Here is a 16290-nt window from a genome sequence, read left to right on the forward strand (position 1 = left end):
GCACTCCACCGGCCTGGGCCCCCTTCGGGCAGGAGGGGAACCACGTAGACTTTCTGTCCAGGTGTATGTGTGTTTTCCCCCAGAGTGTGGAAGCTGTTTTTTGTGTGTTCGAGCGTTCGCGAGAACACTCAGGAAGTCTGCTGAAAAGCATAGAAATATGAGAAGGTGGGAAACGAAGCTGAAATTTATTACAGGAGCCAAACGCCCTAAGTCCGTGGTTCCCAGACCAGGCCGCGTGGTAGAGTCGCCACGGTGGTGTAAGCTCCCGTGGCCCACGTCAGGCCCACTGAGTCAGAATCTTCGCGGTTGGAGTAGCGCCCCATGGGTTTCTGCTCTTATTCAGGAGTTTCTGGAATGATTCCAGTGGGCGACCGGGTTTGGGGGACTAAGTGGTCCACAGCAGCCAGCCTTTGTCTTCTTCTGCCCGGAATGGGAACCATCCCTGGGACGGCGTGAAGCTGTCCTTTGCATAGGCCCACCTCACAGGTCCACGTCGGTGACCACGTTGACACATTTGTAGCACAACAGGGCTGCCCGCACACAGCGTTACCGAGAAGCTGGTTTTACGTCACGGAACTAGAACGTTGCAAGGGAACCTGAGACCTTTTTTTGGTGCTTGGAGAGTTGGACTGGATGCAAGTGAACTTCTAATTTTAAGTTCACTTATTTTGAGAGAGAAAACACAAGTTGGGGAGGGGCAGGGAGGGAGAGGGAGAGAGAATCCCTAGCAGGCTCCCTGCTGTCAGCACAGAGCCCAGCACGGGCTCAGACTCACAAACCAGGAGATCATGAGTTCAGCCGAAATCGAGAGCCAGTTGCTTAACCGACTGAGCCACCCAGGTGCCCCTGGATGCTAGTGAACTTGTAAACGTCAGTACCTTGAGCACTTCAAGGGAAAGGAAGGAAGCAGGAGGAAAGGGGAACTGAGGGCAGCAGGGCTGACGAGGGGAGCAGAGGGCAGGTGAGAACCAAGAGTGCTGGCTCTTCCTGTGTCATAAGGGCGGCCCCCACCGCTGTCCGAACCTCCGGCAGTCAAGGCAGGACACTGGCTGTCATTCAGGAATACCTCAGGGAGAGAATTTTTTTTTTTCCTCTAACTTTTTTTAATCTTTATTTATTTTGACACACACAGAGAGGGACAGAGCAAGAGCATGAGCAGGGGAGGGGCAGAGAGAGAGAAAGACACAGCATCAGAAGCAGGCTCCAGGCTCTGAGCTGTCAGCACGGAGCCCGATGCGGGGCTGGAACCCACAGACTGTGAGATCATGACCTGAGCTGAAGTCGGACACTTAACCGACTGAGCCACCCAGGGGCCCCGAGAATTTGCTTAAAAAGTAATCTGTTGCCAGAAAAGCAAGATAGTGAGCACTTTTAAGCTTCTAGGATTCATGTAAAAACTGCCCTGCATAGCTAGGTTGAATACTTGATGTTATCAGTTCCCTAGGGCTCCCTTAACAAGGCACCACAAACTGGGCAACTCAACAGAAGTTTACTGTTCTTGAGGCCCCAAAGTCTGAAATCACAGTATGGGCAGGGCTGCTTTCTTCTAAGGACTGTAAGATGGCCACCTACTCCCTGTGAGTCTTCATACAGTGCTCTCTCCATGGAGTCCTCTCTGTGTCCAGATTTCTCCTTTTTATCAGGACGCCAGTCATGCTGGCTTAGGGCCCACCCTAGTGACTGCAGTGTTAATTAATTATATCCACAGCGACCTGATTTCCAAAGGTCATATTCTAATGTACCGAGGGCAAGGACTTCAACTCTTTGTGGGGGACACATTCAGCATATACCACTATATGGTATTTGCCATTTAGAAAAGCAAAGAGCGTGGACATTCGGGGGCACACGTGAGTGGGAGCTGTTCACCCACACGGCGAACAGCGAGAATCCGTTGCCCATCAGCTTTAGGTCACACACCGCTGCTGGCTCAGGAATACTCTGGGCTTCGGGTTCTAACACGTGAGAGGAAGGATTATAGTGAGTTCGTAGATGCTCTCCTCTTAGATGGAGATTTCAAACAATAACATTTTAAAGTATTAAATTGAGGGGCGCCGGGATGGCTCAGTCGGTTAAGAGGCCGACTTGGCTCAGGTCATGATCTCGCGGGCCATGAGTTCGAGCATCCGCGTCAGGCTCTGTGCTGACAGCTCGGAGCCCGGAGCCTGCTTTGGACTGTGTGTCTCCCTCTCTCTCTCTCTGCCCCTCCCCCACTCATCTCTCTCTCTCTCTCTCTCTCTCTCTCTCTCTCTCTCTCTCTTTCTCTCAAAATCAAACATTAAGAAAAAATTAAAAATAAAATATTAAATTGAATGACACATTTGTGTAGTGTTTCCAGGAATCAAGCTCATACTTGTAATTTAGTCTCCGAAGTTCAGTGATACTAAGTATGTCCATCAAGGCTGGCTGCCCGCTAAGACGGACAGCCCTCAAGTTCCAGTGGCTAATACAGCAAAAGTTCCTGGTTCGGCAGCTCTTATCCAGGGCAGAGTCAAGGTTCAGGCTCCTGCTGTGTTACGGCTCAGACCTCGTCTGGGTTTGGGAGTGTGCTGCGTCCCATTGACGGGAGCGGCGGAGGGAGCACCCAGCGTAGGAGGTTTTCTCGGCCCAGGCCCAGAAGTGGCTCTCGTCACCTCCGCTGCCTGTGACCACACCTGACAACGGCAGGGAAGCCCGGGGAATGTGGCCCAGCTGGATGCCCAGGGACGAGGGAACACCAGCACTTTCTGCCCGAGTGCCAACAGGAAGAGTGATGGAGGAGTTTCAGCCACAGCACGTCGTGGAAACGCCAGCAAAGGGAGATAAAGTGACAGCGTCCGAGGCTGAAACAGATCTTTTCCTTTTTGAAAATAACGTCTGAAATTTAGAGAAACCGGTGTCATAAGAACGATGGCAGGGAGACCCTCGGGATCTTCAGGGTCGACGTTTTCTCTAGTCTTCACTCGGTAGTTTCACTCACGGTTGGTTTTTCGATCTGCTAGAGGAGACCCGAGGGTTTGAGACAGCTCTGCTTCTGTGCCCTGAAACGCACAGAGCGCACACTCGATTTCCACCAGCAGGGTCCGGAGAGGGGTAGTTGCTAGGTTGTTTTGTTTGTTTTCACTGTAAACAAGTCACTAGCCAGAAACCTAATTGTATTCCCCACTGTGTTCTTCCCTTCTTGTAATAAGGAGAAACACACTGGAGTAATTACAGTTTGTAAAATACACTCTGTGCTCGTTACTCAGAGCATGATCCGTGGTCCTGCAATATTGGCATCACCTGGGAGGTTTTTGTTTTTCTCTTTTTAAGCGACGCAGGCCCAGACCTGTGGAATCAAAATCTGCATTTCCACTAGACGCCCTGGGGATTTGCGTGCACAGTGAAGTTTGAGAGTCCCCACTTTAGATGTCGGAGGTATGATGAGGAGCATTTGACTTGCCATTTTCTGGCTTCATTTATTTAGCCTTTGTGGTAGGTGAGTGGGGTGCTGTGCATGTTGTAAAGCCAGAAGTGGAAGAAAAACTTACGCTGGTTCTTTTTTTTTTTTTAATTATTATTTTTAAGTAAGCTCTACGCTTGACACGGGGCTTGGACTCAAGACCCTGAGATCAAGAGTCGCGTATGCCACCGCCTGAGCCAGCCAGGTGCCCTTCTTTTGCTGTCCTTCCATGGAGAGGTGGGACGGAGAGGGGAGAAAATGTTAGGGAAGGGGTATCTTCAAAAGTGGTCTGCAGATGCTGATTTTTTTTTTTTCAGGCTCTGGCCTCCTTAGGGTGAGCTCTCTGCCATCTTCATGGTCTTCAGAGGTATTAAGCCTCAGGGAACTGAATGATAGATATCACAGGCCGCCTTAAACTTTTTCACGTATAAGAAAAATCTAATAGAAAATTGAACGGTAGAATCTACATATTAGCAAGAAGATTCTACTCCTGGAAAGAGAAATGATCTCAAGATCCCTATTAATGCATCACCTTTAAGACACAGTCTGTAGCAGCATAATTCAGACATTTTTTGCTTGTGATTGGATTGTGTTCTTAACAAATGAATGCAGTTAAGAGTCTGACTCCAAGTGAACAGCAGTTTCCGGTTGGTTCTAACGCTGGCGGAGGCTGCTGCTTCATGTTGGCCTGGCCAGCCTGGCCCAGCCTTGGTGGCTGCCTGCCTGTCAGCCTCCACTCGCTCCCAGCACTTCCCCTAGCACGCCACTACGACCCAGCCTGCCCCTCCCTGAACCTCCCGCTGCTGCGTTCCCCCGTGCCTTTGAGTTACTTGTATTATTATTACTTTATCTGTTACTCGAGTAAGTTGCTGAGGTAGCGGCTTCTGTTACGTCTGATCCTTTGAGGGCGGCTCTGTGTTTGAGTCCGTTGTGTCTTTGTACAAGGTGAGGTGGTGCAGTAAGGGCTTGGACTGTGGGGCCAGACTGCCTGCTTGGGTCCCAATCCCAGCTGCACTTGCTTAGCCGTGTGCTCCTGGAAAGTCCCATCGTTGCCCCGTGCCTCAGTTTCCTCATCTGTGAGACACGTCAGACATTAGAATTCTAAGTGCTTCCTCCTCATAGCAAATCTCTTAAGTAGACGCCTGTATTGGACCCACTCATAGTCATGTGACCATGCTGTGAATGGACATTGAAGGGAAATGAAGGTAGGCTCATGTTTCAAGTGACTTGGAAAGATACCAGCTTTTTTAAAAATGGTTGTTTTTTTTTAAATTTTTTTTTGAAGGTTTATTTTTGAGAGAGAGAGAGAGACCAAGCATGAGCGGGGGAGGGGCAGAGAGACAGGGAGACACAGACTCCAAAGCAGGCCCCAGGCTCCCAGCTGTCAGCACAGGGCGCAACATGGGGCTTGATCTCACGAGCCGTGAGATCATGACCCGAGCCGAAGTCAGATGCTCAACCAACTGAGCCACCCAGGAGCCCCTAAAAATGGGTTTTGCACTTAACTTGTTAGTGAGTTGTTATAAAATATAGGGACACAGTCGTGGTGAATTTGAGCTTTCTGAACAGGCAGTCAGAATGTAGCTGGTTGGTACCACCCGTGAGCCCTGTGTAGAAAAAACGTGTAGAAAAGCAGAACTGTGCTGTCGTGGGGCTCTTGGTGGCCTTGTCTTTGACAGTCTTAACATTTTCAGCATGTGCTTTCCTTGGAATTAGGCATCGAGGTGGAAGAAATGTTTGTTGAAATGGTGATGTTAATGTTCTGTGGTTAGTTACATTTGATTTGCGCTTTCGAAGGCTCTTTTCCTTCTATCTAGCTTTGTGCTTTCCAAGGGCTATTTTCATTGACTAAGTAGATTTGATTTCGTTTCATTGCAAAGCTTCAGTTTCCCGAGGCTTTAGACTTTGCCTTTGAATTATACATTTATTTTTTTAGTGTCTTCTTTATTTTAGTTGTTTTATGCGGTGCCACTTAATGGTTGTACGTTTTCAGTCTTGTACAATGCCATGAACTCTTTTAGAGAAGGAGAATATACAGAAAATCCTCAACAGGACAATGAAAAAGTTATGGACTCTTTAGAGACCCGAGTCTGTTGAGCAGGCAGAATTAAGATCATTCCGGCCTTTGACCTATGTTGTTCAATGTGGAAACCACCAGCCACATGTGACTATTAAAATTTTGTAAGTTAAATAAAGACAAAAAGTCACTTCATCAGGCATCCTCTCCACATTTCAAAGGCCCCAAAGCCCCCTGTGGTTGTGGTTGGTGTCAGACCAGACGTAGTACGTACCCACCAGGGCAGAAGGTACGATTAATGCCTCGAGACTCCAGAAGCTTATAGCATCCTTTTTAGGAAAGTGTGCTTCAGCTCTGGATTAGTTTCGTTTTACCCAAAAGAAGTGGACTCTTCTGTATTTTTCTAGGATTACCAGAACAAAGTTACATGGTTCCCAGCCAAAGAGCACTGTTTTTAGATCAGCAGAGTTTTGTTTTCAGTGAGACTTTGCTCTTGATTAGCATCTCATACACGGTAGTATCTTCAGAGCAAGATCTGTTTTTGTTCTAACTTGAGGCTTCGATTTGCAGCAGCTATTTACCGAGGCAGTCCGACCTCACTTGGCTGATCCGGGAGCCCCCAACGGTGCCTTGAGCAATACCTTTCCTCTCGTGATTTCTTCCTCGAAGCTGTAAGAGCGGCCTGTGATTTATAGGGAAGTCTTGTCAATAGCGTATCTCTGAGTTCACTTCAGGGCTAGCTTGCACCAAGGAACCAGTTCTCATTCTTTCTTCTTTGGTTAGCGTTCTCTTACCACAAGTCAGGGACGCGGCGATACCAGTAAGAGCACAGACGCTTCCAAAGGTCCAGCTCAGCGGCTCCGTTTCGTGTTAAAATGACTCTCCTGTTGAAAGCGCCAGTGTGGCTCCGCGGGGACCTCTGCCTGCCGCAGCGCCTGGAGCCTGTGCCGCCTCTCCAGGCACGTGACCACCAGGGGGTCTGTCGAGTCCACTTTGCTGGCAAACAGAGAAGGCGACCGAATGATCCACGGCAGGTCTCCTGGTCCATACACGCAGCTCTCGTGGACGTAGCGCCCTGTAGAAAGAAGCACAAAAACCTAGTGCCTTTGTCTCGTCAGTTTACGTTCACCCAAAAAGCGATGCTCTTCCAAGGTCATCGGGAAGGCCCCTGCTTCACGGGAGGTCGGACTAAACGTGATCTCCGCGATTGCTCTGATTGGGGCTTCTGGGTTGGGTTTTGAATCTGTGGCGGCAGGGACGCTTTCGTTCTTTCTGTTTAATGGCTACTCTGTTTAAGGGGACACTGTGGAATGTTCGTTAGTCACGAGCACAGGGGAGACGTCTTAGCACGCATTTGCCGGGCCAAGTCTAAATTCGGAACGGGGCCCCACGAACGTTTGTCTTCCTCGGTTGTGGGGAGTTTGCAGGAATTGCGTCGGTGTTAACGTGCCATTGCTTCGGCCCTCTTGCCCGTGCAGAGTGAGCGTTTGATACAGATACAAGTCATTAAAATTGGAATCATAGGTCGACTCCAGTGCCGGGTTCCTTCGCGACGAACTCAGCCGCACACGTTAGGTGCCTGACGCTGCACTCGGCTCTTCCTTCTTTGTCTGTTAACCCCCCGGCCAGTGCTGCGAGGTGCTTCCCGTTACCACCTCCGGTTCGCAGAGGAGTGAGGCAGAGGTCGACCCACTTTGGGGACCTTGCTGTCTGCTCAGCTCCGCCCTGCTTTTCTCTCCACGCCAGCCCATCGATCCTCCTTCTGAAAGCCCATCCGAGGGAAATACAGAAAAGGGGCGGAACTGCACGCGTAGAACCGTCCAGTGCTGTTTGTAAGACTGGAACAAGGTGGAAAGAACCTTCCCCCAGTGAGCACGCATTCATCTAGTAAAGGGCCAAGCAGAGTAAGCACTCTGTAAGCGGCGGCTCTTGTCACGACTGACACCTTTCTCACTGGTAGACATTCTTGGCACAGTGTCCCAGACTCTCAATAGAATTACACTGAACCAGGTGAAAAGTACGACCGTGAAGACAGGCTGCATGAACAGCGTAGGACGTAGTGAAAAAAGAATCAGCTGCGCCTCGGTGGTAGCTGGATGGTCTCTACTGTACATACACGTGAATGTGAGCCAGGAAGGGGGCACAGGCATGCGGAAGGTCCTCAGAGTTGGGTTCGTGCCGTTTGGGTGATTACAAGTAAACAAAAGCCTTTGTTGCTGGTGACAGCAGGACGACCGTCACTCTGTGCATGCTCGTCCACTGGAGGGGCAGCAGACAGCTGCACCTGCTTAGAGACCCAGCTCTGCCACTTCCTGTGCTGCTTCCTATGACACTGGGGGTGACCTCACTTCTCTGAGCCTGGGGTTCCTCATCTGTGAAGTGTGAATACGATAGTGAGTACCTGAGAGTCATCGTGAGGACTGACTGCGGGCCCAGCGCAGGGCTCCGGAAGGTTCTACCCCGGTCACTGCCGGGGCTCGGCCTAAGGCGGGGGGCTGACTCTTGGAGGCCACTTGTCTCGCTGCTTAACTAGTGGGCAGTTTGCAGTCTGAAGTGAGCAACGGCAAGAACTTGCTGAAGTGTTCGCTTTGGGGCAACGATGATTTTTGTTAAGATTACAGAATATTGAAATATTCAGGTTGTCGCTATAAGAATTCTAAATCATGACTGTATTATTGATAGCAGCCACCCTTCATGACTTCTTATTCTGTGAGTGAATCATGTTTTCAGGAAGCATCTGAGCCCCGACCCCGGCCTTTCCTGAGCATTTATTCACCGGTCTTGTCAACCCCATGTGTAATGGCAGTGAGCCCTGCTTTCTAAAGAAAGGCCAGCGTTGCTTCTTAGCCTGTGTAACTGTCACCTTCTTATTGTGTGAAGAGCCCCCTAACTGAATCGTGGCTAAAATATTTATTGAAAACACTAGAAAATTATTCCAGCCCTTCCGACCTGGTACCTGTCAGGAGAGTGGCTGTGTACATGGCCCCGGGAGTTGCTGGTCTTTGAGTTATTCTCTGGTATTGGGTTTTACATTTTTGAATTTGTCTACAACCTGTTTCTTTGAGATCAGTCCTTTAAACAGCCGGGAAACTGGGTGAACCTGGTTGATTTTGTATTTCTGATCTACTGTGACTCAAGCCCGAGGGGCCACGCCTAGACGTGCTATTAAAATCAGTGGTTGTGTCTGTGCGCTGTTTTCTGTGGTGGTTGGGAAGCTGTGTGTAGACAGAAAGGCCAGGCCACGTGCCTGGGAGAGAGGATGCTGTGCCCCAGCCACCTGCACACACGTCTGCCCCGCTCTTCCTGCCTTCTCTGTCCAACACAGTTTGCGGCCCCATAAAGATCAGACACCTTGTTTTTCTTTCCTCTTGGGCTCCCAGAGCGTTCACACCTCTCCCTACCGGACTTGTCCGCATGGTGCTGTGACTGTTCTCCCGTCACCTCTGCTCCTCTCAGCCATCTCACCCTGGGCGGCGGGTGCGTGGGGAGAGCGGTGGGGAGAGTAGGCGTGAATGGCAGGACCAGAGGCCGATTCTGGGTCTCCCACTCCCTAGGCATTTTCTCCCAGTGGCTGGGCCTGAGTCTGCAGTCAGCTGCTGCTTTTCCAGCCTTTTCACCAAAGAGGGACACTGACGTCCCCACCCCAAGTCTGTTCTGTATTGTCCTGGTAACTAAAACCACCGGGACACCAGACAAAGGGGCAAAAGAATTCACAGCTCCCAGGGAGAGTCTCCTGAGGGCAAAGCAGAAAGACCTTCCCTTCAGCAAGAGTTTGCTGCCAACCTCTGAGCTCTGGAACGATCGATCGATCGCCTGCATTTCTCACTGGTCTGCTCTGGTAGAGGTCCAGGGAGACACAGAGCTTTTTTAAAATAAATGTTTAAGTTTGAGTTCTAGGGGCAGGTGGAAGAAACCCTCCAGCTTGTGTATTTGTATCTTAAAACTTTTAAAGTTGCAGCCGAGTTGTGTGTTCACTTTGTGAAAATTTATCAACCCAAGTACTTAACGATTTGTGAGCTTTTCTCTCTAGATATTATAAATAAGAAGTTTAAAAAAAAAATTGCCCCATGTAATTGGAAACTCACGAATCCCTTCACTACTTCTGCTAACGATCGTCTCCCGATGTTATCCAGGCAGCAGTTGTATAGTTTTCATAAAATTGGAAGGCTTTTGCTTTTGCTTTGGTTCGAGTCTTACCTTTACATCCATCGTGAACACTTCCCTCCTCGTTCCTCCATTTAATGGCTCGAATGTCTCCTTCCCAGCCAGCATCAGGTGTGGCTCCCGGGGCATCTAAGGGGGAAACAGAACGAGCATTACAGCGGGCAGGCAGCTGCTTGGCCCTAGGGTGCCAGCTCTTCCTGGCCGTGCTCCCCCCACCCCAGATGTGCTCGTGGGAGAAAGGTGGAGGGAAGTCCAGCCCTGCTTCGAGTGCTACGCCTTGGGGGCGGGCGGCGGCCGTGGCCAAGGTCTTGTGTTCCGGCTTTCTTTTTCATCCCTGTCTCCATCCCTAGTAACTTCCTGAGCGCATCTAGCGCGCCCTTGGCATGATGATGTTGGGTTTCTCCATAACAGCCCTCTGAGGGGATGTGAAAATAGGATTTTCAGTGGATAGGACAGATTAAACTAAGATCCTAATCGATTTCTGCTGGATTCAGTGTTTGCACGGTCATCTGGACCGATTATAACCATTCAGACTTGAAGCCACATCAACTTTATACAAAGAGAAAGTAAGTCCACTTAAGGGAGGCCATCAGACTTCCCTCTCTCAGAAAACCTACCTGAGGTATCATGTTTGCCACCCCCAAAATTACTACTTGTAATGTTTTCCATTCTTAAAAGGGCCCCTAGCACAATGTCTGGCCCTCGTAGGTACCCAGCGGTATTTAATAAGTGAATGAAGAAATGAAGAAGTTTCTGGAGATTTGTGCTCAGATGTTGGTCATACTTCTTTCTGGAGAGGGAACAAAAGCAGCCGGGCCGGTTGGGCGCGTGGCCCTCTCTCAGCAAACCTGAGACCCCTAAAGACCCTCCCGTACTCCCCAAAGTGGAAGAGGTCTTGCAAAACGTAGAGCTCTTCGCCAAGCCATGGTAAATCGTGAGATACAATTTCCACTTACGAATAAGCATCTGTTGTTGCCTCTGATCTGAACAGACGCTGTATCGCTGGATGTTCTTACCTTTCAGTCGGTTCAGAGTCACCCAGTAATGCTGTTCTGGGCTCTGGACATCTCTGGACCACTGGAGCAGGTCTTTTGCGCGGATGTCCGTCAGTACAAATTCTACAAACTTCCTCGTTAGTACGTAGTAAGCGCTTCCAAAATAAATTGTTAAGTTATGGGGTGGTTCATCTTTGAATCTCCTGTTTGGAGATCTGTAGATACTTCCTTCAGGGGTGAATTCAAGACGACTTCCACTTGTCTCGGATGTAACGTTTGGTGGTTGGATTACTCCAGGAGTGATGTTTTTATCAGTCCATTTGCTCCTGATGTAGCGTATGATTTCTTTGTTGGTTTTGATTGGAAAGTCGTGTCCACAAAGGTTAAGGACATAGTTCCACTGAAATCTGGAACGGACCAGATCTCTCATGCAAGTAAGATCTGCCTGCAGTCTTGTAAAGCCAGTGTGGGCCACTCTTCCTCCCTTTGATGAAATAAAAATATTTTCAAAACAGTCCACCAGGGTTTGCACAGCACTCTTATACTTCTTTGGGGCCTTTTTGTCAACATGAATACAGTAAAGGTTTTGAGGCACATAAATAGACCTGAGCAGCTGCACAAACATAGCCAGGTCCTTGTGAGTAGTTACGATATACGCCAAAGAGAAATTGCCCTCTTCTGCAGACAAGGGTCTGGTTATGAAATGCACCTCCTGGGAAATCCTGGAGCAGTTTCCTGGTGTGCGCAAGTGAGCAAGTATTTGAGAACCATGAGGGTTTTTACAAAAAGTTGCAATTTGAGGGGCGGCCTCTTTCCCTTCAGATAAAGCTGAACACAGTTCATCTGGATAAAAGCCACATTCCACCGCTGCTGGATAGGTGGACTCCTCTGGTTCCTCCGGAGGTGGATCCCTTAAATAAAGAAAAACGCACACGCACACGGCTGTGCACACGAGGAGTCCGGGCTTCGTGGCCCGCAGCTGGCTCATGTCTTCAGCTCCAGGTGCCTTCTTATCACCACCGCTTGAATCTCTTTACCTCTAGGCTTCCTAGGAGAACAACAGACAGATTCAGGGTGGCATAACTCTCCCCCAGCCTGCCGCTTTGCCGAAGTACACGTATTTAAAGCACCAAGTGTGCTCAGCTTTGTAGACGTACGTGCCCGCGAAACCATCACCGCTATCGCCAGGACACATGTCCCCCCCCCCCCCCCCCCCCGAGATTTCTTGTGCCCCTTTCACTCCACCCGCCTTGCACCCTGTCTCTGGGCAGTCTCTGTGCCCTCTCTGTCTCTGTACGTCAGCTGCGTGGTCTGGAACCATATAAACAGAGTTGTAGACTGTACTTTTTGCCTCTTTTCACTTTGGGTAATGATTTTGAGATTTCATGCAGCTCATTAGATTTGTGACCATTCTTTCCTCCTTATTGCTGTGCAGTACGCTGTCCCGTGGGCAGGCGACAGTCCGTTTATCTGTTCATCTGTGGAAGGACACGGAATTGCTCCCACTGTTGGGATATGACGAGGTGCCGTAAGCTTTCGTGCACGAGTCTTTGTACGGACGTTTTGTTTCTGTGTTTCAATAACTCTTCCGAAAGGGATAGTCCTTAGTACCGAAATGTAATGGTTGCTGGTTAGGTGACTTGCTGACGCAGAATTAACAGCAGTGCGTTCAGATTATTGAAATATATCACCCTTTGGGAAAACCGAAAAGGTAGCCGCAAAACGTGGTTTACAAAAGTAAAAAGATCTGCCGTGGTTCTTTGGTTTATTGGCCAGCGCGTATTCACCCGTGCGTAACATGGTGTCAGAACTGAGTACAGCCATCCTGGAGGGACTCGGGCCACACACGGCACTCGGTGAGTAGCTGTTTACTACTCTCATGAGTAGTACTCGGTGAGTAGCTGTTTATAACGCTACTGTGGATCTCTTCACATTTACTGACTTCACAGAAAATCCTGATGACTGCTTCACCAACCTCATGATTACGAGGTTGCTTGATTAAGGCTTTCTTTTGGCACAGTAGGGTGATTAGTGGAAGGATGTTCTCTTCCTTTTAAACACAATTCTAAATTAGGAGCGATGGCAGTTTTACGAAAATAGCCCTTAGTAGAAACTTCTGGAATGTTAAATGAGCAGGCTTTCGGGGTGATGTTAACAGGACCTGCCTTTTCGCTTCCCTGGGGCAAATACCTAAGAGTGGAACTGCCGGCTGCTGTCCGGAGTGGTTGTGCTGTTTCACTTGCCCACAGCAGTGGGAGAGCTCCCGCAGCTCTGTATCCTCGCCCGTGCTTGGCGTGGTCACATTTATTCATCTTAACCATTCTGATAGGTATACGGTGCTGATTCACTGCGGTTTCACTTTGCATTTCCCTGATGTCTCAGGATGTTGAGCATGTTTTCATGTGTTACTGCCCTTAACGTTGGCGGGTTAAAAAAAATCTCAAATACTTATTTTGGACGTGAATACTGTCCTGTTCTACGTTATGCAGACTTCATTTTATGCTGTATCCTGTATCATTTTATAACTTTCCAGTAAAGGAAGCAATATATCAAGAGAATTTGTTCATCACAGAATTTGATTTGTTGAAACGAGTTTATGAATTTTTTAGAGAAGGCTTCCTTGATTAAAAACAAGATGTCTTTACCTGATAAAATTATTTGGTAGTAATTTAGTTGCCTTTCTGGGGTCCCGTAGAAATGCACGAATAGGTTTAATAGGAACAAAGGTGACCCAAGGCGTTTTGATTAATTATTTTTTTATTAATTAATTATTAGTGCATGCAGGGAGCATCCTTTTGAATTTAGGGAGAAGACTGATCATGTAAGATGTCGACATTATCAGTAACTATTTTTTTCTTGCTTATAAATCCTGGCTCCTGATTTCCATAAAAAGTCATATCTCTGCCTATTGCTGTTTTTTCTGTTTTTTAAAAAGCCCATTTGCTTTTGAGCAGTGTTTTGTCTCAGACTGGACACTAGTCCCTTCCCTTCCACATCATTATTTCACATGCCATTGGGATAAAGCAGTGACTAGGCAGCATTTTGAGCTATCCTTCTCTTAAACTTTGAGCTAAAATTGTAAATGCTGATCGTGGACTGTGAATTTAAAGAATGTACTTATTTTCCCTGTGGTTTTCTTTTTCACCCATCCTGCTTCAAAAATAAAAAGCAGCCACTGCCCAAATATGCCAAGTTTTTTTGTGCCAGTTTGGTAAATGTTTGTTGATTGCCCCAAACGTGAAACCTTATGATGTAATTTTGAAGACATTTTTATAAATTATATAATACAGTATTATAAATTATATAATTATATATTATAAATTATATAATACTGTATTCACTGTAATTGACACATTTCATATCTGGTCTCTAAACAAAACCTGTATCATAAAAGGAGAAATTCACTAGGGAGGAAATACCTTCTTGAAATGAAATCAGAGCTTTTGCCTGCTTTTAATAATTTTGGTTAGGGGTGCCTGGGTCAGCATCCGACTCTTGATTGCAGCTCAGGTCATGATCCCAAGGGGATCATGGGATTGACCCCATGTCGGGCTCCTCACTGAGCACAGAGCCTGCTTGAGATTCTCTGTCTCTCTTTCTCTCCCTCTCTCTCCTTCTGCCCCCCTCCCCCACTTGCACTCTGTCTCTAAAAAAAATCAAATCAAATCAAATTTTTTTTTGGTTAAAGGGAAACCACGTGCCATAGTTTATTACATTTAGTATGGAGAGGAGGTTTTGGAGGTTTTCTGGCTTGTCATCTTTGGTTTTGTTTCTAGGCTTGTGGTTAAAGTAAAACATTCTGGTTTCATCATAGAAATGTTGTTGGCCTCACTCCACTGACAGATTACACCCCGTGTAAACCGTGGCTCTGCCACAGGGAATTAGATTTTTTCAATCGTTTATGATAATTGAATGAGGACAGGTCCCGCGTGGAATCCCTTGTCCTTCGGGCGATACTTGGGCTAAGCGGTTTATGTCCCCTCTGCAGAGACAGGGACGCGAGCTGGGCTGTGTCCGTCCGCCGCCTTCCTACCTCCCGGTGTTAGTGGCGTGCTCACGGGTGCCCGGGTAGATCCGCCTTCCCGCTCGCGTTCCCTCTGGGATTGAGAAACCGCTGTGCCCTAGGTGCCACGTGCAGCGGGGACCAGGGTCCCCAGCAGATGAGCCCCGTTGTCACTGCTTCACCACAAGCTCTTAAAGGCAGTCAGACCAACCTCTCAGATGAAGGCCCTGGAGCCCCCCCCTGCCGTGGCTCCTGCCGTGGCTCTGACCAGCATCCAGCGGGGACCCCGGAAATCCCCGTCACCTCTGTCACCTCTTGGGGCGTGCCGGCGTTTCCTCTCTATGCCGGGGGTGTGCCCGTTGTCAGCGTGGCGGACGTGTCCCGGCCTTGATTCTTGGCGACTGGTGACGGTTCTGTCTCTAATGTGAAGTCCGCTTTTGTTGCCATAATGAAAATGGAATCGTTAACACGTGACTTTTCTCCCACCGAACTCATTTCCAAGACGCACAAGTGGTGGGGAACACGCAGCTCATTAAAAAGCGCAGTCTTACTGATTTCCGAACCGTTCGTTTCCTCCACACAAAGTCGTATTTAAGATGTTTATTTATTTCAAAGGCTTTAGGAAAGAGGGGTAGCTCTCCTTGGGTGTCATGGAGCAGACAGGAAGGTTCTTTGTCTGGACCAGGCCCATTTTTAGCGCTCCAGGATCCTGTTTGCTCACGTGTTACTGAAGTCACAGATGGTTGCTAAACGTACTGATTTGTGTGTGCGAGGGAGCGTTCTGTCGGTCACTCACGTTCTCTTCCCTGGGCCTCGCGTTCCCTGAAATCCTTCAGCCCTCGTCGCCAGGGCCTGTGGTGGGCAGTGTGTGCCCAGTGCGCTCAGCGCGAAGCAGAGCGAAGTAGCCTCCACACCAGGCGCGATGCTGGTGAAGGTCACGCTTTGAGCTCGCTGAAGACACACGACGTCCAAGGGATAGTGGGGAGTCTCTCCCGGTAGAAATCGTTACCAAAGTTGTGGTTAAGGATGGCGTTTAAAGTGTTTTCCCTTATAGAATGCTAGACCCCACACAGTGACAGATGATTTGCTTCTAGTTCTCAGAATGGAATTGTGTGGCTTCTTATGTTTTTGTCCGAGCATAGAATACGTCCGAGAAATTATTTCAGAACACATTACTGCCCTAATTATTAGACCAGGTGTGTACATTTTTTTCTTCTTTTCTTCATCCATCCACAGTCCCCCCTTCCCCACCCCACAGCGAGCCTTAACAGCCAGAAACAAAAGTCAGCAGCACGGGTTCGGTATCGTGCGTTACCACTGAACACTTCCTTTAAGGGCAGTCATTTTGAATTTGTTAGGACGGATCTAATTGATTATAAAGACTTTTCCGGGGGCCGGCGGGGGGCGGGGGGGGGTGCCTGGGTGGCTCGGTCGGTTGAGCGTCGACTTCGGCTCAGGTCATGATCTCACAGTTCGTGAGTTTGAGCCCCACATCGGGCTCTGTTGCTGACAGCTCAGAGCCTGGAGCCTGCTTTGGATTCTGTCTCCCTCTCTCTCTGCCCCTCCCCTGCTCACTCGCGCGCGCGCTCTCTCTCTCTCTCTCTCTCTCTCTCTATTATATTAAATAGAGAGAGTCTCTCTCTCTTTTATTATATTAAAAAAATAATAGGAAAGACTTTTCAGGGGAGTTGAC

General features: G+C 48.6%; 2 protein-coding genes across 9 annotated transcripts in view; one reads left to right on the forward strand and one right to left on the reverse strand.

The window, feature by feature from the left end:
* Positions 1 to 16290, forward strand: part of RTF2 (replication termination factor 2) — a 41475-nt gene that overhangs the window by 14299 nt on the left and 10886 nt on the right. The gene's annotated exons all lie outside the window — the stretch shown is intronic.
* Positions 1 to 16290, reverse strand: part of LOC132670356 (putative beta-1,3-galactosyl-O-glycosyl-glycoprotein beta-1,6-N-acetylglucosaminyltransferase 7) — a 44995-nt gene that overhangs the window by 14002 nt on the left and 14703 nt on the right. For 3 of the 8 annotated variants that reach the window (XM_060620879.3, XM_060620852.3, XM_060620860.3), the window contains exons 2-4: positions 10616 to 11642; positions 9633 to 9728; positions 5647 to 6510 (exon numbers count right to left, since the gene is read on the reverse strand). In XM_060620879.3, the coding sequence (XP_060476862.2) occupies positions 6287 to 6510; positions 9633 to 9728; positions 10616 to 11582 (1287 nt within the window). In that variant the 5' untranslated portion in view covers positions 11583 to 11642 and the 3' untranslated portion in view covers positions 5647 to 6286. Of the gene's footprint in view, positions 1 to 2340; positions 4493 to 5646; positions 6511 to 7421; positions 7808 to 9632; positions 9729 to 10615; positions 11687 to 16290 lie in introns of those variants that run through there. The other 5 variants (XM_060620920.3, XM_060620910.3, XM_060620889.3 and 2 more) reach the window with 4 other exon arrangements.

The sequence above is a fragment of the Panthera onca genome, chromosome A3 (genome assembly GCF_046562875.1).
Source record: "Panthera onca isolate mPanOnc1 chromosome A3, mPanOnc1 haplotype 2, whole genome shotgun sequence".
Lineage (NCBI taxonomy): Eukaryota > Metazoa > Chordata > Mammalia > Carnivora > Felidae > Panthera > Panthera onca.